Raw genomic sequence first — 22,944 nt, forward strand, 5'->3', positions numbered from 1 at the left:
CTACTGCCCTGGTGGCAGAGTGCAGTCGGGGCGGGGGTGGCCACCCGTGAATCTCTCGGTATATTGGAGAGTCTTCCGAGAGGATCACCTGCCCGATCGTCGCAAGATGATTGTAAGCAGGCACTGTGGAGGCACCTCTGTATACATCAACACCCTCGCTTCACGGTCTCTATATTGCATCCCCCTTGGCACTGAACGAGTCAACGGCATCGCCTGATGCTGACGTGCTCCGCTTCAATTCTCAACATCACGCCCGCGGTCATCCATCCAGAGCTGGCAGAAATCGCTACGGAATGAATGCATATAGGCGCTAATTTTGTCCTGTACCCATGTATATGTACCCTCCGAATAGTTCGCATTATCATCGTGTATATTTTCTGTCACGGATGATTTCCACGACATGGTAGCACAACCGATCTGGCGGACTGCAGAATACCAGCCTTTGTGATTTTATGCCACGTCCTGTACCGGTTTTCAATATACATCACGATGATACGCTTATGAACTTGGGAAAAGCGGCGCCGATTGTTAACGCCACGTTGAGTGTCGATAGTAGGCCTTCTCTAGGTCTACAGCGGGGCAGGGAAAGCTCTCGTCTCCTTGAGCACTAGCTGCCTCGCGTCCTGTCTCCCTGAGCGATCTCATTAATTCGAAGATATCCACCAGCGCGAGGTGCGTTCTGACGCTGGACGTACAGATTAAAGTTTCGGCCGACACCAACGCTAGACCACACGCAATAGAAGAAGGCTGCAGAATATGTATATGTCATCGGATACAGATGAAGAACAGCAATCATATGACGGTGACTGGAAGACGTCTCCGCTTCTGGAATACAGTACAGGTATGTATAGCTCGGACTCGGAAGCTGACCGAGTTCGGGAAGTTCGCGTCGGTGGCTTGGAGGCTGTAGCGTTATACCTCGAGATTCAGTCGGTGCGACTGAGCTGGACAGGGGCTGCACTTGACATCGACACATGACGCAGAGAAGGAGCTTATCCGAGCACAAATGCCCGGTTGAAAGACGATCGCGACATATATGAGTTCTGACGAGACAATGTGTGGATGACAAAGGTGGCGGCGGGACCTGAAGCATTTTAGGACACCGAGAGCAAACGCCTTGCTAAACAATAGTCAGTGGTCAGGTTGGGCGGAATAGCCCTATATTTGCGTGGGCCGTGAAGAGCTTACACGAGCGAGCCTTGGGAACAAGAGCCATTCGTCGCCCACCAAAGCAGACACGAGGGCTCTGGTGACAGAGAAGAATCTAACGACAGGAGGAGTGTGAGCGCAGTTGTCTTGATTACAACCGGAAGATAGCTAATTTTCATAAAGCTGTAGAACGACGGGGAGTCCAGTCTCCACGGATTGTGGCTATCCGGTCGCTCCAGGCAGCAGACAGTAGCACGAGTGGTCGTTCAAGCCGCAGGCAAGCAGCAGAATGAAGCATAGACCGGTACACGAGTGCCAGAGAGAGCATAACCTAGACGTCTATGAAAGCCCCTATTTGTACGAGCCCACGTTGCGTGAAAGATCTAGGTTCGGCGGCTTGCGCAAAGGCTATCAAGATGGAAGGAGAGCGCCCGAGTAAAAGGGAAATGAAAAGATGGCGAGCACGGATATCCGAGTAGGGCGTCATAAGACAACCTCCATTAATAACAACGGTGGTAAGACGGTACCCCGCAGCGTCCTGATAGTGACCGTCCTGAGCCGCGAGGCAGCGGTTGTGGGAATAAAGCCTTCATTTCCGAGTAGGAAGGGTAAAAGGGCAAGGGGTATCAGCGAAGTACCCAGCGGATACCTTCGAAAATCTGTTCGATTAGATGAAAGCTACCAGGTTTGGTCTGAAAAGATAGCGACGGATGTCATAGGCTACTGCGTTGCGAGAGTCTGGATAGATTGCCTCTCATCTCCGCAGGTCTCGTATCAGCCGCAGGCGCGCACGTTGTACACACAGATGAAAGCTAGCCCGATGTGAGGCCCCGGCAGACCCTGGCGGCACTGAGTTAGCGTCCAGCGAAGAGTATAGGAATACCGTAGTCGGAGACACTCCTGAGTGCAAGGTCCGCACAGAGTCCGAGTAGCCCCGAAAAGGAAAGTCTGTAATGAACCGGATTGCCGTACGACTCGCCTTGCTCCCAGCGACCGCGCAGTGATGTTCTCAGAAACGATTATCTGGGGGTGTAAGTCAACATATCTGGACCGCGCACCGTCGCTTCTTTCACAGCAGCCGCCCTGACAAAGTTTGCCTAGATTCGCTATGACGTGCCCAACCTTGCATGCTGCCAGTGATGGCCCCTCTTAAAACTCTCGCTCCAACGATTACCTACCGTGCGTCCCGCCCCTCCCTTACCTATACTTATTATCTATTCGCTTACCCACTCTGTCTCCTCTCCATGTCTGATTATTATCCTGTCTCCGACTCTGGCCATGTCTATCGTTCAAATAGGGAACGCATTGCGAATTGGATAGAAGCGTACGGGGACGTCCAGTTGAAGTCGCCCTCGGATCCGCCTTCGCCCGTGGATGAGTGGCTTGGCCCAGACGGCACCGAGGACGACTATGAATACGACGACCCCTCCATCCCGCCCAGGATACTTCTGAGGTACAGGGATGGAAGGCCCGACGTGGTCGTGGATCCTTTAGAGGGTGCGTTGTTTGGGGATCTACTCACCAGGAAATCTCTCATGTACATCTCCTTGCTAGACCCAGAAAGCCCATATTACCACCGCTCGTACTCGAGGTCGACTTCGTCGTCCGACCATGGCCACCACGGTCCACGTCCAGTCCGCGTCTCGGCGCCGAACCGCAACATATACGCGTCTCCCATGCCCGCACAGCCGGAGCAAATCCAAATCCTACCTGCACGCTCGAATTCAAGTTCCTCCGTCCCGCACCACTTTCCCGCACCACCTTCTCAAGCTCCGTCCCTGGCGCACTCTCACTCGCAACCGGTGCCATTCCATCATTCCTCCCGCCATCCTGCCCACCCGGCGCATCGTCACCCTCATCGTGAGTCACGCACCTGGGCACCTAACCCTTGCTAATGTCTACTTCAAGATGTTCCACACGGGCATCCGTCGCAATACGCCGCTCCACAACCACACTACCCACCGGCTCACCCCGCGCCAGGGATGGGCCACTCGCACTCCGCACCACTGCCCCTGCCGCCGCCGCACCGCACGGACTCGCGCACGGCGTACACAATCCCGTACTGGGGTCCGTCGCAGGCACCGGCCGAGCGCGGGCGATCCCGCACGCACCATGCCATCCGCGAAGAAGACGAAGGTCAATACGGGGACGGAAGAAGCAGGAGCGTGCCGCGCTCGTCGAGCCACCAGCGATCGCGAAGCCGCCCCGGGCATCACTCGGACGCGGAGAGCTGGTACCACGGCCAGGAGAGGAACCGGACGGTCAGCTTTGGCTCGGCGCAGACTTACTATCCGAACGGGGCGAGCACTGTGGTGAGTCTTGCTTTCTTGGTTCCAACCTATTTCCGCTCGGCTGGTGCGCGGGTCGCCGACTTGGTCGAGAGCGCGGAGATGGAGACACGATCGTGGCTGGGCTGGCACAGGAGATATGAAGAGCGATCTGCGGTCTGCTGTATAGCGGTACCGTGGGTTCTACTCTTCATATCTCCTGTTCCCTATATTGTGGGATCGTGAAGCAGAGTAGTCCAGCCCTTCATCTCGACGTCGGGACGCAGCTTCGGGATCGTTATACCTCTCTGATCGCGAATACCAACTGACCTTCGTCGTCTATCCCAGCATCTCCCACCGTCGCCACGTTCGGGGCACACCTCGCTCTCTCCGACTTCGACGAAGCACTCGCACCATTCGTACGGCTCGCACCATTCACAGCAGCACCACCACCACCACCATGCGTATCCGGAAAAGAAGGGGTTCTTCCACCGCATATTCGATGTCTTCGACCATCACGATCGGGAATATGAGGGGATGAACCCGGAGGAGTACCATCGGAGACTGGTTAAACGACACCCTCCGACCGTGCACGATTAAGGGGCGGTGTGCTGAAGCATTAAAAAACCATGATCAGTGCCATCGTTCATTCGGGTTCAGGTTTGAATGGAACTGAACATTCAGTTCCAAATATACCAGGGTTTTTACTTGTCGACGATTTGGATGCCTTCCTTGTACCTTGCCTGTAGTTACGATACTGCGTTGTTAACCCCGTGTTACAAAATCGAGAAATGGCTCACTGGTATGCGCGCTCGGACTTGCCGGCATTCTTTCTGTGGCTCGGAAGCTATCAGCTCAGAGGCTAGGGAAACTGGTGGCAAGGAGAACCACAGTGTCGACGAGAGCGGTCGAGCTCGCTCTGAAACTGGTGGCGGACGAGAGAATTGGTCTCGGAACGGTCTCTCGCACGTACGGCGGACCTGACAGTTTCTCACAGACCCGGTCAACTTGGTCGGGCGACCCTTTAACATTGTCACAATGCTGAGTGATATTCAGAGGCCATGGTAAGCCTTGAGAGCTTGAATATATATGAACTAGTCTTTTTCTGCCGTTGCAAGTTCTCAGGATCCACCGTAAACGCTCGTCTTTTGTGCAATTCACCCAGGTCACGGGCAACGGCGGTGCCAGTGAGGACGAAGTAAAATCAGTTGGCAGTAATCCTTATGGATATCAAGATCCCTTCTGAGTTCTGACGGAACTTTGAAGCGCTCTGCCTCCGGGCTCTTTCACTGCCTCCATCCGCTTTCACATAGCACATACTATAGCCAGCTCAGCGATGCCTCGTGGTTAGGAATGCATTGAAGTACACTGCTTTCTGGTTACTAGCGCTCCTCACGCCTCTTATCGATCTGCACTTTGCCGCGTCTGATACGAAGGAAGGCATACTCACGTATTTGTGGATTTATGCTATGAACCTACGACGGCGTTTTCATCTTATTTCTTTGGAGCAGGGGAATAAATGTGGCTGTGCTAGCACAGGAAATACCTGGAAGCTGTGAGTAATACGCTTCTGAGCCTTTCGAAGATCGAATCAAACAAAGTTCCCGCTCAGCGCTCAGAGGGTATACAAGAGGCCCTCACGCTCAGCAGGTTCAACAGACGAGACCCCCGCGAGAAGATAAATTAGGCCAAGATATCCCGACCTTGATCTCATTGTAACGTGTCCGGCGACGGCCCTATGATCTCCAAAAAGCGCACGAAGAAGAAGGGTGATGAAGACCCGCTTGGGCGGGGTCGGGTCATGCGAAGACGCTTGTGACAATCCTCAGCAAAATCGCCGGTGGGATCCCTAACGTTCCCGACCTGAAGACAAGCTTAAGGTGTGGCGTGGCTAACGAGGTGATCCATATAGTACAGGTAGTCGACTCTCCCTTTATGATGTTTCATCGCTAACTCTGTTCTTCGCAGAAAGCGAAGACGAGTGCGGAAGATGCGCGAGATATTATAGAAAACGTAAACCAAAGTATCGCGCTCTTGATTGAAGAAACCAAGGCGGGACTGGAGCTCAGCTGTCTGAAGAGTGGATCGAGGCGTACATCCAACCAGACAAACACTCACCTCCTAGTCGATACTAGGCGCATGCCTCCGTAATGAAACTCCTCGTCGTAACCTCCCTCGCCATCATCGCGTTTGTGCGGACAATCGGCATCAGCGCCCCTGCAATCGGTACCGTCATCGCACCAGGCAGCAGCCTTAGTGTCTAAGTCGACCGATCAGTATGTCGCGCTATCCCCGGTCGCTTTCACTAAATATAAATCCAATTCACAAACCCTCCACAGCACTACCTAACAGGCCGGGGGTAGCCATCGTCATGGGGCTTCGCCCGTGCTACGACCATCACTGTCGCGATCCCTCCGAAGCGATGGGCACCAGCTTATACAGGGGCAACTTCACCGGCGGGCAGGATAGCACCGCGCTCGGGACGGAGTCGGAGCCTCCGCAACAGAGTTTCACGGTCACCCTCCGTCCGACATTCACACCGGCACTGCTATCTTCAGTGTAGCTCACCTCTCGTTTGTTGGGGTAGGTGCTTTCCTGTACAGTGCGGTTAGAGATGGGATACAGTGTTGATGGCCTACGGGTTGACTGCAGGCGGACACATGGCCGATGTTTGAGATTCACAGTATGTCTGTCACGTTCAGCGACTGCCATAAGACGCGACGATTCTCCAGTTCCGCGAACTCTATGAAGATAGAGCCTCTCACCGGACTTGCAGCGTCATAATACGTCGTACAAAGCTAGCTACGAAGCACACTGTGTCTTGCGTATTAATATACTTTCGTACTGCTAGCCCTAAGGGAACAAAATCGACGGAACTCCAGGCGGTGTACATACGTACGCTGAGACCTAGGTAGCACGGTACGTACCGCGCCTGTTAGGCCTCATCTATATATTGCGTCTAATATTGAGCGCTGAAGCGTTTCGATCTTAGCTTCTCTGAGTACGTGCGCAGGCTGAACTCACACGGCTGAGCGCAGAGACTAGGGACTGGGACAACTGGACTCGCGACGTCCCCGCATCACGCTCGCTTCAGCTACTATGCTATGCAGGCCTCCATGTTACTAGCAGCAGCAGTCCGCTCTGTACGTAACAGCAGCGCGAGGCCCCTGGAGGACGGATTCATACTTACGATAGGTGACTGGCGCTTGGAGTGAACTTCGCGCGTCCATCTGTTAATAGATTGAATCTGGAGGAAGCACGATCTTGATACAACTGGGATTGTGGCTGGCTTCTGGCTCTGGAATCCCGGCGTGAAGGACCGTCCGGATATTGAGTCTGACCATGTATGGTTGAATCTATTTAGTCAAGGTTCAGAGCTCTCAGCGGTTGAAGTTCGACGTCCTTCGGTACGTCACTCTCAGACATTCATTGCTCACGTAAACGCAGACTCCCCGTTCCTCCGAGCTCTACATTGTATCGGCCCCTGCAGACATTCACTCAAGGCAACTTCAGATAAGATGGGTTTGCACTCGGCTCAGATGCACTTAAGGCTCCAAGTTCCTACCGTACAAACAGCGATCAAGAGTGGGAACATCGACATTTTGTCTCCGCTCGTCATCTCACTTGCAGAGACGACCTCGACATCCTCTACGTTGTCTGTTGCAGTGGGCGTAGGGAGCACGATGGATAAGCTGATAGGATATCTGGGCGGACAGCTGACGTCCTTCGTCAGCCGCATCGCAGAGCGCCATCTGAAGAAAGGTCCGAACTCGTTGATCGGACGCATGCTTGACTCTATATGCTGGAACAGCGCGCCCTGTACGCAAGATTTCTGTCCAAACCGCAAGCTGGGAAGGAAATGGAGCGGACGGACTGCGCATAAATCACCTCCTTCCGTGGGCGAGGTAGTAGAGCTGCTGTCCTCGCCGTTCTGTAGTGAGTGCCGAGACGAGTATGCTACGCGCCTGTCGCAAAGTAAAGAGTTCAACTTGGGGTGTGACAAATTAGTGAAAGGGCTACGGTATGTTCAAGTTGGTTGTGATCAATCATCGTCCCCTACTCTGATACGATTATAGACTACCAAATACCTCTGTCCGACTTTTGACAGCATATTACATATGTGCTCTGGCCTCATTCCACCATTCTATTCGACAGATATTTGTGGAAGTTGGTGCAGCGGAAGCCCTTCATGAACTCGTCCACGAGTCAAGGGTCTCCGGTAATCAGGACGTGGTCCTACCGCTACGTCGCTCCTTGATTAGCGTTACCGAAAGTGCCATTCTCCCAGTGATCAAAGGATTTGACGCTCTAGAGGATAAGTTCCAGGAGTATTATCACCAGCACCTGTCTATAAAGGATATAACGGCTTTACTTCCGTATAGTGCCAGTTCCCTGAGATATCTGATGAGAGGACTGCTGTGAGTGTTTCTTGTTATCTGTACTTTATGATACTCAATTCGATGCTTCGAGAGAACCCCAGCTCCAGGTCGTCACGGCTACGAGGCTATCCTCCTCACTCGTGTGGCACGACCTGTCCCTGACCTCCGTTCTCCCGGCCCTGAGATCTAGCCTGGATGAGAACATTGTGCGGAGCCTCTGGCACATTCTATCGGCTACTTCTGACCCAGTCGTGTCTGGGACGGTTGGACGGTTGATCTATAATCTCTATGACTTTGCCACGAAGTCCTGCTTCAATCAGTGGGATCTATCGAGGCAGTGCTACGTTCCCTCAGCAGAGTGGGCATGGCGCACTCTCTGGATGCCCCTTTTCTACCTCAGGTCAGAGTGCACCGGATACGTCCATTAGCTGCATGACTTAGTCATTGTTAGATTATGTTTTCCCAACGTCATCCAGCGACTTTCGCCGAAATATCTGAGCGATACCTGCGACCTTTTCTTCAAGTGGCACGTGGTAGCGCTGTCCATGAGCGTACAGGCTCGGGGCAGTATCGATTCCCTTCGCCCATGTGTAGAGACCTGTCGCCCGTTCAGGCCTTCTAACATCCTCCCTGAGAAAGATGATCCGGTACTATTCCTAATGCTCCACACCACGAATCCTTTGTTTGCGTTGGCTGGAGTTCTCCATGGAGAGCGATTAATTAGTTTTGAATATGGCGGATACGACATTCCTCGGTTTGTACCCTTACCTCGCGTGGCCCAGTTATGCCTCGAGGCTGCAGCGCTTCTCATGAGGTATGCCATTATTCTGACATTTCTTCTTTAGCGGTCTGACAATACTCTTACGCCGTCTACAGCGAGCAAACGCCTGATGATATCGCAACCTCTCCATCTATGCTTCATATGGTTGCTCCGCAATATGACACGGCCGGCCGTCAGATATTGTTAGAAAAGTTGGAACAGTACGGGAAGCAGGGCAGCCTGCTCCAACGTAACAGGATAGACGCTATTCTGAAATGCCTGGACCATGAGGACCCTGAAAGCGTCTTGCATTGCATTGGGATAGTCGCCGGTGCGCCAACGTCGGGTCTCTCTAGAATCTTCGGGGTAGGCTGCTTGTCAGGCGTATGTAGAACACATTTGATGGTGCTCTAGGTCTTCGCAGATCACTATCGAGGCCCATGGACAGCGGAGAGGCATTACGACAGATGTCAGCCATATATGCACCTCCTCGCTCAGGATCCCTACCATGATCTGCGCTGGGTAGCGGTTTCGGATCTATCAGGCTGTGCCGCGTACCGTCCTGTGGTCGTCCCTTCCCACAACGGAGTGCGGCACATAGCGCGACAGCGCAACCGACCGATTGAAGGTGGTCGGCTCGTCATGTTGACCGCCCAGGAAATGATCGCCAGCACCATCGAGGACCTCCACGTACTGTGCGGCAGCACACCGGATTGCCCAGTATTCTGGATGACACGGTGAGTGCCGCTTACCTTTTCATGTCAATTATGGATCCCAGCTCATTAGTCGCAGGGCAAAACTGATACATGCAGTGACTGGTACGGAGAGGCCCAATCATGTGGTGGTATCTTCAGCATTCCGGGGTTTTTGCTTATGTGAATGGTCCTGGCGGGAGTATCATGAGGATGAGGGCGCCGGGAACTCTGGCGTTTAAATCATCCATGAGTGCTGGAGAGGACGAGTCGTCATCTTTTATGGGCACAGTGTCAACAAGATATTGTTCGCAATTATATTGAATAGTACATCATGAATACGGCGCTGCAATAAATATATCCAGAGAATATCCTAGTATACGTCCGAAATCCACGTTGGCACGTTCGAGGCAAGCCCATCAACACTCCTGAGATTCGTCCTCAAACGATCAGCCTCGCAGCCTGATTACGGCCCTTCGTCTCAATGAAAAAAGGGTGGAGATGCCGTGCGCGATGGAGCGTTAGCGAGTGAGAAAGGCTTCTCCTGGGACGATGAAGGTCGTCGTAGCTCGACACAGGTTCATTCCAAGGAGGCTGCAAACATTGAATCTCGAGACTCGGCTGAATACACCCAAAACGATCGAGTTTCTGGCCAGGAGTAAACCGAGAGATACCAACTGGCGAACTCGGTAGCTACAACTACTTGCCTGAAATAACATCGATTAATGCAAGCGTAGACAGCAATGTATGACACCCTAAGCCAAACCTGATGCTGAAGTCTACGAAGCATAACGAACCAACTAGATAACCAAGACCCACGGCCGATCAAGCAGATTTGAGACCAAAGTTACTCAGCTCCTTCGTCACACCCTCCAGGCGCTTCTTCCGGGCGATGAGCTCCTCCCGCCGAGCAACGACATGCGGATCCTCAGCGAGATATGTGGCACACCGAGTGCTTGCATTGGCGGTTCCCAGGCCAAGCTGAGATATCAAGGATGACTGAAGATCCTTTGCGATCGCACGCACGAATTTATGATCGATCATGAGGGGTACATTGTCGATGACACGCTGGCAGGAAGGTTCAGTAAGGATTGAGAGAGCGACACGCAAGAACGAACCTTATATGACACCTGGAAGTAGGCACGCACTTGCGCCATGACATTGATTTCCCTCGCGAACTCGTCGGGCGGATTCAGCTTCCCCAGGTCTTCCTGTGTGATCCCGGTGTATCCGATATCCGCCAAGGCGGCCAACGCAGCGTTGACCTTCGCCTGGTCTTCCTCGCTCAGCGTCGGCTGGGATAGCACCGGTTTCGTGACAGTCGTCATGCGAGGTTCCTCGGCAGACGAAGAAGATACCGTACTATCATCGCTTCCGCTGCTGTCCTCCGAGGACGTTGGCGCATGGAGAGAAGCACGCATTCCATTTGCTTTTGCTTTTTCCTTCGTCGACGAGGTTTTTAGATGTGTCGCAGACTGCTGCGGACTGGCAGGAGCTGGCCCAGCACCGAATGCGCCCGGCTTGAAGGCGAACGGCGTAGCCGTGGAGGGAGTTGAAGTAGATCCAGCTAAGGTCGCGATAGAACTGAATGGCGAAGGAGTGCCACGGAAGCCAGAGGATGTCGACTGCTGTCCGTTCAGACTCTGGAAAGTAAAGCTCGTCGCCGACGCAGCTGGCGGCGCGCCGGCTGTTTGCTGCGATAACTTGCGCACTTTTGCCGGTCGTTCCTGTGAGACGGGCAGCTTTCCTGCGCGGGCGTCCTTGTATTTTGCGAGCCACTTATCCCGGCACGAGTCGTAATAATGCCCGTTCTGCGTAAAAGGCTCGGACTCGATCTCGAGCATCTCGCCGATCCTCTGCAAGCATAACACTTGATGCTTATGTACGAGATCGGCCACGTATCCTCTGTTGACGACCCCCGTGAGACAGAACAGGGAGCAAGAATGTCTAGGAAACGTACCGTAAGACTATGTGCAGGGCATCGTATCGGTCGAACTGGTCCTTCATCATGTCATGGAGCAGGTTAATTACGGACGCTCGGACGCGTTCGAAGCACACCATAGCCGACGGTCTCCAGGTCGTCTGGAATGCTTTAATGAGGGAGACTTTGCATGGAAACGGGACGTCATCCGGCAGTTCTCGAGTAATAGATCTGTGCCCAGCCCCCTTGGTCAGCTCAGTTCCTCGGTAAACTATGTGATCTTACTAACTTTTCGATGTGCTGTAGCATATCCGTCAGATACACGGGCGCCTGCGCACTAACAAGCCCTTCTGCCGGGCCCTCATCCTCGCCGTCACCGATATAGTTCTCAAACACCGCACTACTGATTGTTCCCTCGGGGTAGGGAATGAAATTCGGTGCCGTCCGCCGGACGGCATACTTGAATTCCCGGAACGAGTCGCGGTTCTCGTGTACAAGTCGGCCGGAGTCGAGGCCCCCAGCGACAAAGCCCTGAACGTTGGTGGAGAAGGCAGTGATGAGGCCCAAGACGTATGTCGCAGGTTCGGCTTCGATAGCTTGAGGCAACGAATCGAGCTCCTCGTTACAGTCGCGGAGGACTTCCTTAGCTTGTTTGTGGAGGTGCGGAAGCCTGGTGACCGACGTGAGTGACTTACATTCGACCTACAAGAGATGTTCTTACCGCTCGTCTATGAGTTTTGTGAGCAGCTTGCTCAAAGTTGCAACGAGGTTCCCGGTGCCGAACCGATTCTTGTTCGTAGCGCGCGACCAGGGGATAGTGTTCCCAAAGAAATCTGCCTCGACCTTCCTGGCTTCTGCGGCGGAGATATCCTTCGCTCGCTCGGCGTCGTCAGGTTGTCTGGTGCAGTAGTAGCCGTTGAGGAGGGGATGTCTTCGCCCTTCGATGACGTCCATCCAGAGATCGCGGGCTTTTGTCGCACCCGAAGTCAGCATGTCCGGCTTCGTGAGAACACCTGTGTCGCAAGTTAGACCCATTCAGGTCGCAAAAGTGGAATCCGACGAACCAATTGTTCGAAGCCCTTTAGGATCAACCTGATGAGCGAGCCGCAAGGCCTTTTGGTTTTCAATATCGTCTAGACGTACAATGATCCAGAAGTGCAGGGATTGAAAAGGTGCAGGGACGTACCAGTCATCGGAAGTGCGACAAGAATCAGGCAATTCCCTTGAATGTGAGAGACAACCAAGTCTTCGACGAGCTTCACGATCTCAGGTTCAGCATTCTGGATGATACCTAGGTGCTAGGAATCAGCAGCGAATATGATATTGTGCCACTGGGGAATACGTGCCTGGCAGGTCGATGAACGAGAGGTCCGTCAGGTCCGGGCCGACGAGGTCGACGCACACAACGTTTCTAGAGAAGTCCAGAGTCTTGCGCGTGCCTGCCGGTGCCTTGAGATGATCCGCGCTCATGAGCAGGAACTTGCTCGGCGACACGGAGGGGTTCAACACAGCAGCCTGCGCGCGACGCAAAGCGAGTTCAACATCTCCTTTGTTCGTGATAGCCCCGCCAAAAGGCACTTCTTGTACGTCGTCTCTGCGTTTCCCCTTGTCGTCGAACTCCCACCGGATAGATATCTGGCATTTCCATGGCATGTCGGACGAAGAAAGGCGGCATTCCATGGGGCAGCGGGTACATGTTCCCGCATCTCTGGGAACCTTGATCTGAGTGGCACAGTTAATTATCAGCCATATTGCATAACAATCTATGTGTAGAAAAGGAAATAATAAATGATACATACTCCTGATATCGCTTCTACAACACTGGACTTGCCTTTGAAGCAGTCCATCGTAAATAGGGGTAGAGGTGGATATCACGAGACCACATACCAGCACTCTGGTTGCCAATGACGGCAATGCACGGTAGATCAAGCTCCGCTTGAGCACTGTGGTGAAATGGCTTGAGGACGAAGAACGTTAGGAGAAGGTGGCACAAACATACCCAATTGCCCGAAGCTGCTTCACCAGCTTTAAGAGCTCCTTACGTCGAGACGCATACTCGCTACTGGATAGTTCTGATACTGTGTCTTTCCCCATGGCCGTCTCGTCGGTGAGCTCAGACGATGACAGTGGCAAGTAGGTGCTGGAACGGAAGCAAGTAATGAGGCGCTCGATCATTGCCGGAGTGGCGCGGCAAAGCCACGCGCGTCGGACATATGCTTCCGGCATGCTAGGCACGTGACCGCGTTACGCCTATGCCACTGTCACTGTGGCTCTTGAACAGGGTAAAGCTTCCAGTAGGGTGTCATCATATTCCCGGCATGAAAATATCAATACATCAACGTATAAATTAGGAAAACCATCGTAACATCGTTGCCGTCACATAATTTTCCGTAACTCGAGAGCCACATCATGCAATCGCCGTCTGCGGGCTACTACCTCCTCTCGAAGAGCGCGCGTTTCGGGATCTTCAGCCAGATAGGCTGCACATTTGAGGGTGGCATCTGCAGTTCCGAGGGCCAATCCGCTTATGAGGAACAATTGAAGCTCTTTCCCCAGAGCCTGCACAAACATGTAGTCGATTATTAGTGGGACGTTGTCGATCACCCGCTAGCGTGAATATCCAGTTAGGAATTCCGTCTTTTAGAAGTCGTAGAGCTCACCCTGTAGGATATACCAAAGTACGCTCTGACCTGAGCCATAACGTTCAATTCCCGAGTATACTGGTCTGAGGGCTGCAGCCGTCCCAGGTCTTCTTTTGTCAGGCCAGTGATCCCTATTTTTGCTAGTGCCGACAGTGCGTCGTTGTAGTCCTGCTCAGAAGCATCTGACTGCACAATCGCAGAAGGAATGGTTGCACGCGCTTTCATCTTCAAATTCGGCGCTTTCTTTATCGGACGTCTTGCTGTAAGGGCTTCTACACGCATCTCTTCAAACGACTTCTCAGGGAAATTGCAGACTCCTGGTTAAACTTGGAGGTCAGCTTGGAAGCTCGCAACACCCATGAGGCATACTCGACTCACCACTCTTTGTGAATCCCCCGATGAACGGCGATATGTCCACCCTGTGCGGCTGCACTGGAGGAGGCTGCACTAGATGAGGCACCGCGAAGATTCCGGTGTAACTGATCGTTGATCCGCCTTTCATGGTCACGGAGCCTGTTGGAGAAGCGAACCCAGGCAGGCCCGGAAACAGTGTCGACCCCGTCGAACTTGGCTTCGCTTGAGGTGCGCCCGAAGACTGGGCGGAAAACAGGCCCCCGAAGGGCGTGGCTGAGCCAGGCTTGGTTGTATCGGGCGCAGGAGATCCAGCGGGACTCAAAAGGATTGACGGCCCTGTGCCACTTGGATTGACTTTAGGCGGTGCGGGCGTGCTAAACGCGAAAGGCGATGGCAGATTCGTGTTTGATGGATTAGATGCTGGTGTTCCTGATGAAGGTGGCACTGCAAAGAACGATGAGCCTATTGGAGTCGGCTTTGTCTGCGGAGCTCCAGATGAGATAGATGCAGATGACCCTATCGAAGGCCACGAAATGTTCGGTTTCGCTGGAACAGATACTAACGTTCTAGGTGTAGACGGAGTGGCTAAGCCAGTACCACCGGGTGTAGGATGCAGTGTTCCTGAGGACCCAAATAAACCCTTGCTCGGAAGAGAGGGTGAAGGTTTCAGCGTGGCGAATATAGAGTCTGGAGCTTGAGATGCGAACGGACCAGCAGGCTGCGATATGCCTGGAAGCGTCCCTGAGGAACCTATAGTGGACCGCGCTTGAGAGATAGGTACAGCTGACGGATTCGAAGCGGCAGTCGATGAGCCAGTAGCAGGGGTTGCTGGAGTACCCGAATCTCCGAAGACACTCAACTTGGCTGCTGCTTCAACAGAAGATGCCGTCGTGAACGGCAACTCAGTGGTTGACACTTCATCCAAGGTTCGTCTTAGTGGAGGTTCAGATGACAAACTTAACGGAAAAGGACCTCCATTTGATGAAGAATCTGGCCCGGGGCGAGGCGGGTCCGGAAAGCCGGACTTGGCGGCCACAGATAGCGATTCCTGAAGTTCGGGATAGGGATCAAGCAGTGAGACTAGATGACGACCATATTAGTGGGACACACCTTCTGTTCCCTGGCCGCCTTGTATTTCGCCAGCCATTTGTCTCTGCAACTTGTGTAGTAGAAAGTATTCTGGGTAAACGGCAAAGTCTCTATCTGGAGAACTACATCCAAGTATTGCATGCACTTCTCCTCCTGGATAGCAATTAGCTGTGTAACGAGCGACCTATGGGTGCACACGTTAGTTGGGAGGGACGACTGTAGAAAAAGCCAAAGCTACATGATTCGATTCTTCAGAGCAGTATACGGCCCAAACTTCTCTTCCACTTGCATAGTGAGACAGTTCAGAGTCGACTCTTTTACGGAACTGAAGCAGGTTTTGGCTAGTCCTGACCAGGCTCCCTGATACGACTTGATCAGAGTCACTTTGCAAGGGAAAGGGACATCGTCCGGCAGCTCCCGCGTGATCGACCTGTACGAGCAAATTATGGGTGCTAAGCTCACGATATCCGTGTTAAGCTTCTCTTACCTTTCAATGTGTCTACGCATGTCCTCGAGGAAGAAAGGCCTTGTCGTATATCCAGATTCGTTGAACGACTCCTCTTCTTCACCTTCAAGATAATTTTAGAAGCCAGGCTTGTTGTCTTCGGAAGACAGGTAAGGGAGAAAGTTCGGGGTCGTCCCTTTAATACCCTGCTTGAACGTAGCAAACGCGCCTCGGGTAGCCTGTACTAACGTCGCAGCATCAACTCCACCCTCCACATACTTCTGAAAATCAGCACCGCAGGACGTAACAAGCGTAAGCACATGAGACGCGGGCTCGATCTCCACAGGCTTCGGCATATTGTATAACTGATCTTCGCATTGGCGAAGCAACCTTGTCGTCTCAGACTCAAGCACGGGTAATCTATGCACAAGCGTCAGGACATCGCACACGGTGGTATCGGATGTCGCACGTACGTATCATCGATGATCTGGGTCAGCAATTTGCTCAGAGTAGTTACAAGATTTGTGGTGCCGAATCTATGGGGCCAGCACGAAGACCAAGGTTGCGTGTTGGCGAAGAATTCGACCTCAAGAGCCCGAGCCTCAGCAGATGATATACCAGCCGCTCGCTGGGCGTCGTCGGGCTGGCGTGTACAGTAGTAGCCATGTAGCAAAGGGTGCTTGCGGCCTTCCATCACGTCTACCCAGTTCTCGCAAGCCTTCGTGGAGCCAGCACTTAGCATGTCCGGCTTGGTCAGTACACCTAGTGAAGTATATCAGCCGGAGGCAGGAAAATAGAAGAAGATACTTACCGATGGTCCTTCTACCGGCGGGATCTTGCTGGAGGGCCAGTCGAAGGGCCTTTTGGTTTTCGATGTCATCTGTGGGTAGTCAGAGTGCCGCAATTGCATCCAGTTGCGAGCAATGGAAATACCTGTCATGGGCAGCGCGACTAAGATCAAGGAATTGCCTTGAATGTGGGACATAATCAGGTCTTCAACAAGCTTAACGACGGCGGGCTCCGCATTTTGTATTATACCTTCATATCTCGTCAGATGTGCCGATAATCTATGGAGGACGCCCTACCCGGAAGATCGATGAAAAAAAGATCAGTCAACTCGGGTCCTACAAGATCCAGGCAGACCACGTTGCGAGAGAATTGCAAAGGCGTGCTGTTCCCAAGCGAGGTGCCCGACCTCAGTTCTTCTGTAGATTTTGTCAGTATTGTGCCAAGAGGTACGTTCGGATTGAGGACAGCCGCCTGGGCACGGCGAAGGGCTGTCTCAACTTGCTCCTTATCCTTGATAGGAGGCCCTAGTGGTATTTCGCGCACATCGTGTCTACGTATCCCAGCCTCGTCGAATTCCCACCGTATGGAGACCTGACACGACCAAGGACCATCCGATGAAGAGAGACGGCATTCCATCGGACACCGCGTGCAAGTGCCTGCATCCCGAGGGACATTAATCTGCGCTGAAGAGTTAGTATTCCCGGGTACGCCGCACAGGTGGCACAGCAAAGAGAGACGCACACCGGATATCGCTTCGACGACGCTAGATTTCCCTGAACGGAGTCGACCAATTAAATGTCAAAAATGGTATTGAACGGCTGTAATTACCGGCACTTTGATTCCCAATGACAGCAATGCGAGGGAGATCTAAATCGGCCTGAGCCCTGATGAAGTAATTTTCAGTCTCAGGGTCAACGCGACATGCACGCTAGCTACATCACTGACCCCACAGCCCGCAATTGCTTCACCAAAGAGAGAAGCTCCTTGCGACGCAGAGCATAGGCGCTTGAACTTGAAGATAGTTCGAGCGAATTGGGAAGAGAATAGGAGTTCACACGAGCGGTCATCCCAGACTGCTAAGGAAGAAAGGTGAGCGGAAATCTCAAGTGCCACCGGTAGACTCACCGTCAATCAGTACCTTTGTCCTCGGCGCCTCGCCGTATCAGTGCGTATGCGTGGCTACGCCACAAAGGAATGTGACCCACGGTGCACGTGTTCGTGACAGGATGAACCGTCCTTAGTCGCGTCGGGACTGTAGCAGTGCTCGCAATTGAATTGATCACCCCGTCGTGCTTCCGATGATTGCTCAAGTTCGTTTCGTCAATCAGTCTCTAACGTTTTTTATTGGCTTAAAATATACTGGACTAATACGATACCTGACACCTGACTCTGTTGCGAAAGATTTTGTGCCCGTTCAACCTCGAAATCTGAAATGGCTTATCGTCGTGCGTCGGGGTCGATCTGGTCTATGCTTGGTATAGATTTGAGCCATGCTCATTGCTCACCCTGAAGCCTATGTTTCATGCTCTCCTTAATTGCAAAACATCCATTCCGCCAATATCTTTGTCTGAGTGTCTTGTCGCAAGCTCTTTTCTGAACGCCTGCTGTCGGCGAATACTTCGCATGGATATCGGACATCGGTGAACTTACCGGGGTTAGATCCGGATGTCGTATATTCCCCAGTCCTCAAAATAGCGGCTTCTTAGAAGTATGCAAACAGGAATATACTGCACCACTTGAGCCATCTTGGAAGAGCACCCAACAAGCGGAAATTGAATAGCACGCTCCTCTATAAGCACTTTTCGCAGGAGTGAACAATCGTTTATCCAAATACTCCGCCCACCGAGAATCCTCCGGAGTCGAACCACCGACATGCGCAAGCTTTTTTTTTGCGTCCTCGAAATACAGCTAATATTCCTGTATCCCATTGTATACCGCCCCATATTCGATTGTACACCATCGCGATATTCCGCGGCAACTTTTACCTGCCGCTCATCATCCGCGTTTTGCTGCGTTCCTGCAAGGAGCAAGTGCCGCCCGAATGGGTTGCCTGGAGGTTCCGTCCACGCAATGAGTAGGAGCCCTTGCCGCTGTTCGTGGCACTATAATGATTGTATAAGAGGGGAGCTATGCATGTCGAAAAAGCTCTGTAATGACTATAATACAGTGATGCTATCTGGTATACCCGCTGAGACGAATTGAAAGCCCTACGTCCGTAAACCGTACCTATGGTCATGCTGACCGCGACCGACCAAGCTCGGGGATGTTAGACGATCCCTCAAAAGATGATGTCCGAGAATGATTTTGCCCACAGACCTTGGGATATGACGCGTTCTCGACGAGGGTGGAATCCGTGACCTCTCGCGTATGCGAGTACCCAGCCTCCAAGTCCGCATTCCCGCTCACGACTCCCTCAGCCTCGTCCTTGCACTCTTCAGCCTCGATTCCCTTCTTTTGCGCCTCCTTGACCTCCTTCCGTAGCTTCATCGAAATCTGGATACATATCCGCCCTCCATGGACTTGGGCCGCCAGGAAACACACGTGCAGGATAGGGCCGACGGCCTTGTAGAGGATGGGGAGGTGTTTCCAGATACGATTGTAGAAGTAGATGATGGCGACTTGTTCCGACAGCGTACCGGTGAAGATACCCAGACCGACGATGAGGAACAGTCGACACAGGAAACGGGGTTTGTGGCGGTAAATTCGGTAGAGCATGACGGCCAGATGGGGGAACATCTCGAACATCATTTCGAACGTGCCTGATACGGGAGCAGCTTCAGCCGAGCCAGCATTGGGATAGGGAAAGGACAAGACGTACCGTAGATTAGGATCAGCTTAAACTCAATCAACGGCAAGTACCCCTCCTGCCCATGATCGACAATAATGACAATACCGAGGATATTAATGAGTATGGCCGCGATGTGGTGGATAGCCGACACGACGGAGATGTTGGTACGGTAGATGATTTCGAATAAATATATTGTAGGAACGGTAAGGTAGCAGTACGCTGTATTACGAGTTAATGAGCTATCCCGAGGCTGAGTAAGTGACATCTCACCGAGAATGTCCCCGTTCGTGACTTTGTGCTTGACATGATCTGAGTGTATCGGCTCGTCCAAAGGCGTTTGGACAAAAAACGTCTCGAGAATGGAGTACGCGCCGATACAGCAAGTGACCTTTAGGCCAAACGACACAGCGTGATTCGTAAGAGACCGTCGAGCACCGACATCCATCTCCGTGTACGTCTTCCCAAACACCCGTGGCATGAAGTGGGGCTCGAGGAACAGGCGAGTGACGAGGAACACGATGCATAGTTCCAGGGCCACGACGGGCAGGGAGTAGTCGAGGAGGAAGGATATCGACATGGCGAGGAGGGTCTAGGACATACCCAGGCAAAGCAGCGATGAATGCTAACCCAGTCGTACCATGAAAATATATAGACGCGGGGTGACCTGCGTTCCGCCAGAGCATGGGAAGCCAGATGGGATAAGCTGATGAGAAGGAGACCATCTGTCGATGCTTCCTGTACCGTAACACCATCGATCCTGAGACTTTACCCAAGTGTATCCGGGTGCAAACTACGGGCGGTAAGGTTGGCACGCGTTAGAGCAAAAATACGACAATACCGTAGCCATGGAAGAGGAACGGTTTCGCCGACAGCATCATCTTACACAGCGCGCGTATGGGCGGGGTTTCACCGCCTGCTAAATCAGTGTCCGGGAGAGTGTCTGTGCGCGCATGGGGACATCGGAGACGGACGCCACGCACAGTGGAATTTCCAGTATGTTGAGTTATCTCGAGCTGCGAATGGCGGCGGTCGTGAGATGACTGAACATTGCACAGCTTTCGAGGAAGTGGTGGAGGTTAGCCGGTCAGAGACCTTCGAGGAAGCCTGGGTTGATCTCACGAACATAGGGATATTTTCGGTAGCAGCACATACATATAGTTCGGACTCCGTCTTCCAATAGAAAATCGTCGGAGGCCTCGAGAGGTCCATCGATCGACGAAACCATCTTGGAACCACCACTCATCCGAAATTAGGAACGCACCGACAAAGTACGGAAGCTATATCCACAAATAGCTCGGTGTGAAAATAGCGCATCGTAGCACTGGCAGTAATGGCGTGAATGGAGATGGTATCGTGGAACCTGCCTGATGTAAGTACGACAGGACGACCCGGGTAGCGCGGGTATATGAGTCCATATTCACTCTGACTATATAATTCGAAAAAGGCTCACCTCCACCGCGTGTAAAAGGGCATGCTCTACGGGTGGAAAGCGTTATGCTCCCTTAGGCTTGTGTAAATTTGCAGGCCACGATTTCTGGAATGCTAAGCGTTATGCTTCTAACGTCAAAGCATGGCGCTCACGAGTCAAGGCGTCCAGCGGGGTGAGATCATTGGCGGCTATCCGCCGGAACGGGCCCTCTGAACTTGTGCTCATACCAGCGCATCAGTGAGAGATGCCCAACTAAGTTGATCCTATGAACCTTGACAACCGTACGAGCAGAGTCCGAATCGTCCATCACGCACACTGCCAGGCAAATACTCGTAGAAACGATGAAGACCACCCTCCGGAAACAATTCGCACCAGGACTTGGCAGATCGGAATGACTCTCATAGTCGACAGCATGTCGAAGGTGTGGGACTCGAGGCCTGCATGAGGCGCTCGAGGCTGTGGCGTACAAGCTTTCCCAGGCTTCTCTTGCCCACTTGTGTCTATGCCTGGCGGTCGACATCGACATCGACAGAGAACGTGCAGCTACGCAAAGCATCACAGACGCAGAGGAATATATTTCAGGAGAAATCAAGTCATAGACACCGAAAACGAACGACACGATAAGTCGCAATTAATCCAAGACTCGCTAACGTAGCGAAGGACCCGAGCACCGATCGACAGTCATGCACTCCTTCAATATGTTCCTCGTCTCCTCTCCAGTACGTCCCGCTCGTACCCACCACGCTCGGCTATAGCTGTGAGCTGACGCCGTAGGACTGGTCTGACGGGCTTCGGCGCCATCAAGGGTACGATCACCGGGTCGCCTCCATTCGAGTGACCCGAGTTCGGAGACATAGGCATGCCTCCTGTGCCTGCCTGGTACGTCTTCTCTCTCTGGCAGGTCGGACCGGGAGATAACAAATCTCGTCTATTGGCTCGGGAGTATGGGATAGGCCGTGGGCCACTGGGCTGTTTGCTCGGCCTCACGAAACGCTTGGGGTGAGTAGGTTCTCTTATAGTGGCTGGCAGGGTGAAGACACCCAGTTCGTCGCACTCTTTATGTGGAGCGTCGTCTCTCGTCTCGTGAGCAACGTGCCGCTTCCAACTACGAATCGACTCCGACGCAGCGTACCCGCGCGTGCCTCGAGAAGACGAGTCTGAGAACGTTACGAGAGGCAAGTCCTCCTTCTCGTCGTCCGCGTAGCAGGAAAGGGTAGGACTTGGTGTGCGCGTAGAGGTCGCGACTCTTTGTGGCACGAGGGACGGGCGCGGCGGAGTGGAGGAGACGCTAACGCGCTTGGCTGGCTTTTGTGGCTCCGTGACGCGTCGCACGGGCGCGGACGAGATGCAGGGGCGTTTCGGCTGTGCCGGTAAAGATAAAGGAGGGAGCTGTACAAAGAGAGTGTGTTGGGAGGTTCTAGTGGTAAGGAGGGAGTCCAGCTCCTCGCAGACGGGCGAGCAGTATTTCGAGAACGCGCTTGCCACAATGTCCAGTTTAATGCCACAATGGCAGCTCGCGCCTGGTGTGTCCGGAATTATCACGGTGGGCGAGGGAGAGGCGCCAGACATCGCTGATTGTGTATGCAGAAGTAGAATGGGCCTTGTGACGGAGCAGCGCAACTCGTAGCAACTTTGGGTCTGGATGCGGATGTGGCGGAGACAAAGAAGAACTTCCCCGCCTTTGTACGTCGGACCCTTTCAATGTTCGTTGATCCGGGCCACAGAAGCTTATCAACAAACGAAGCCTGGACGCGAAGAAACAGTACAAGCGTTGTCTGCCACAAAGAAGACATCAAGAATTCGAACCAATCAGCGGTGGCACATTAGCCAGGAACAAAGATGTGACCGAAAGTGGCTGCTTCTTTGTAGCATTGCCTAATGAGAATAGATTCTGTCGTTTTCTGTGATAATCAGTACTAATATATGACTTGTCGTTCACTTTAGCGTTCGAGAAGCTTTTAGTTATTGACCTTTGCTTCGTCTATCCGGAGTGATGCCTGGAATTCCCGCTGCCTAGCACAGTACGCTGTAGTCACATGAGTCGGCTCTAGCCAAGCCTTGCCAAAGCCATCGCAAAAGTAAATTGACGTCCTGAGTATATCATTGCACCGAGGCATGGCACGCAGTGTGCGCGCAGCAAACGAGAGGAGTCCAGCTACTAGTAGCGCAGATGGCCCCGCGTCATCGCAATGGACTCCTGACGCAGATCAGGAGAACAGGACACCAATAGAGCGTAGCGC

The 22,944-nt window shown here is 52.9% G+C and overlaps 6 protein-coding genes across 6 annotated transcripts; 2 read left to right on the forward strand and 4 right to left on the reverse strand.

Moving 5' to 3' along the window:
• Nucleotides 1-1,603: 1,603 nt before the first annotated feature.
• GLOTRDRAFT_96693 (uncharacterized protein) lies at nt 1,604-4,016 on the forward strand (the record flags this gene model as incomplete). The annotated part of the gene is made up of 5 exons (XM_007872398.1): nt 1,604-1,971; nt 2,447-2,646; nt 2,704-3,009; nt 3,058-3,461; nt 3,765-4,016. The coding sequence occupies 5 exons, from the start codon at nt 1,604-1,606 to the stop codon at nt 4,014-4,016; spliced, it is 1,530 nt and encodes a 509-aa protein (XP_007870589.1).
• Nucleotides 4,017-5,787: 1,771 nt separating this feature from the next.
• Nucleotides 5,788-9,434, forward strand: GLOTRDRAFT_96694 (uncharacterized protein; the record flags this gene model as incomplete). The annotated part of the gene is made up of 13 exons (XM_007872399.1): nt 5,788-5,973; nt 6,004-6,099; nt 6,430-6,559; nt 6,781-6,823; nt 6,907-7,178; nt 7,228-7,321; nt 7,354-7,437; nt 7,493-7,834; nt 7,887-8,195; nt 8,247-8,609; nt 8,672-8,886; nt 8,980-9,292; nt 9,368-9,434. 13 exons carry the CDS (start codon nt 5,788-5,790, stop codon nt 9,432-9,434), a joined length of 2,514 nt encoding a protein of 837 aa, XP_007870590.1.
• Nucleotides 9,435-9,844: 410 nt separating this feature from the next.
• On the reverse strand, nt 9,845-13,394 carry GLOTRDRAFT_141261 (uncharacterized protein; the record flags this gene model as incomplete). The annotated part of the gene is made up of 11 exons (XM_007872400.1): nt 9,845-10,315; nt 10,366-11,152; nt 11,208-11,399; nt 11,458-11,838; nt 11,890-12,181; nt 12,233-12,301; nt 12,355-12,448; nt 12,501-12,890; nt 12,968-12,999; nt 13,056-13,111; nt 13,168-13,394. 11 exons carry the CDS (start codon nt 13,392-13,394, stop codon nt 10,073-10,075), a joined length of 2,763 nt encoding a protein of 920 aa, XP_007870591.1. The 3' UTR covers nt 9,845-10,072.
• A 150-nt stretch (nt 13,395-13,544) lies between these two features.
• GLOTRDRAFT_133483 (uncharacterized protein) lies at nt 13,545-15,544 on the reverse strand (the record flags this gene model as incomplete). The annotated part of the gene is made up of 5 exons (XM_007872401.1): nt 13,545-13,775; nt 13,829-14,127; nt 14,189-15,212; nt 15,275-15,437; nt 15,492-15,544. The coding sequence occupies 5 exons, from the start codon at nt 15,542-15,544 to the stop codon at nt 13,545-13,547; spliced, it is 1,770 nt and encodes a 589-aa protein (XP_007870592.1).
• A 3,382-nt stretch (nt 15,545-18,926) lies between these two features.
• Nucleotides 18,927-19,864, reverse strand: GLOTRDRAFT_5816 (uncharacterized protein; the record flags this gene model as incomplete). Its single annotated transcript, XM_007872178.1, has 3 exons — nt 18,927-19,246; nt 19,306-19,494; nt 19,546-19,864. Coding segments are annotated over 3 exons (828 nt in total), but the record flags the coding sequence as incomplete, so codon positions are not given.
• A 1,533-nt stretch (nt 19,865-21,397) lies between these two features.
• On the reverse strand, nt 21,398-22,273 carry GLOTRDRAFT_133485 (uncharacterized protein; the record flags this gene model as incomplete). The annotated part of the gene is made up of 1 exon (XM_007872402.1): nt 21,398-22,273. One exon carries the CDS (start codon nt 22,271-22,273, stop codon nt 21,398-21,400), a length of 876 nt encoding a protein of 291 aa, XP_007870593.1.
• Between the last annotated feature and the right edge of the window lie 671 nt (nt 22,274-22,944).

Source organism: Gloeophyllum trabeum (assembly GCF_000344685.1).
Source record: "Gloeophyllum trabeum ATCC 11539 unplaced genomic scaffold GLOTRscaffold_00017, whole genome shotgun sequence".
Classification (NCBI taxonomy): Eukaryota; Fungi; Basidiomycota; class Agaricomycetes; order Gloeophyllales; family Gloeophyllaceae; genus Gloeophyllum; species Gloeophyllum trabeum.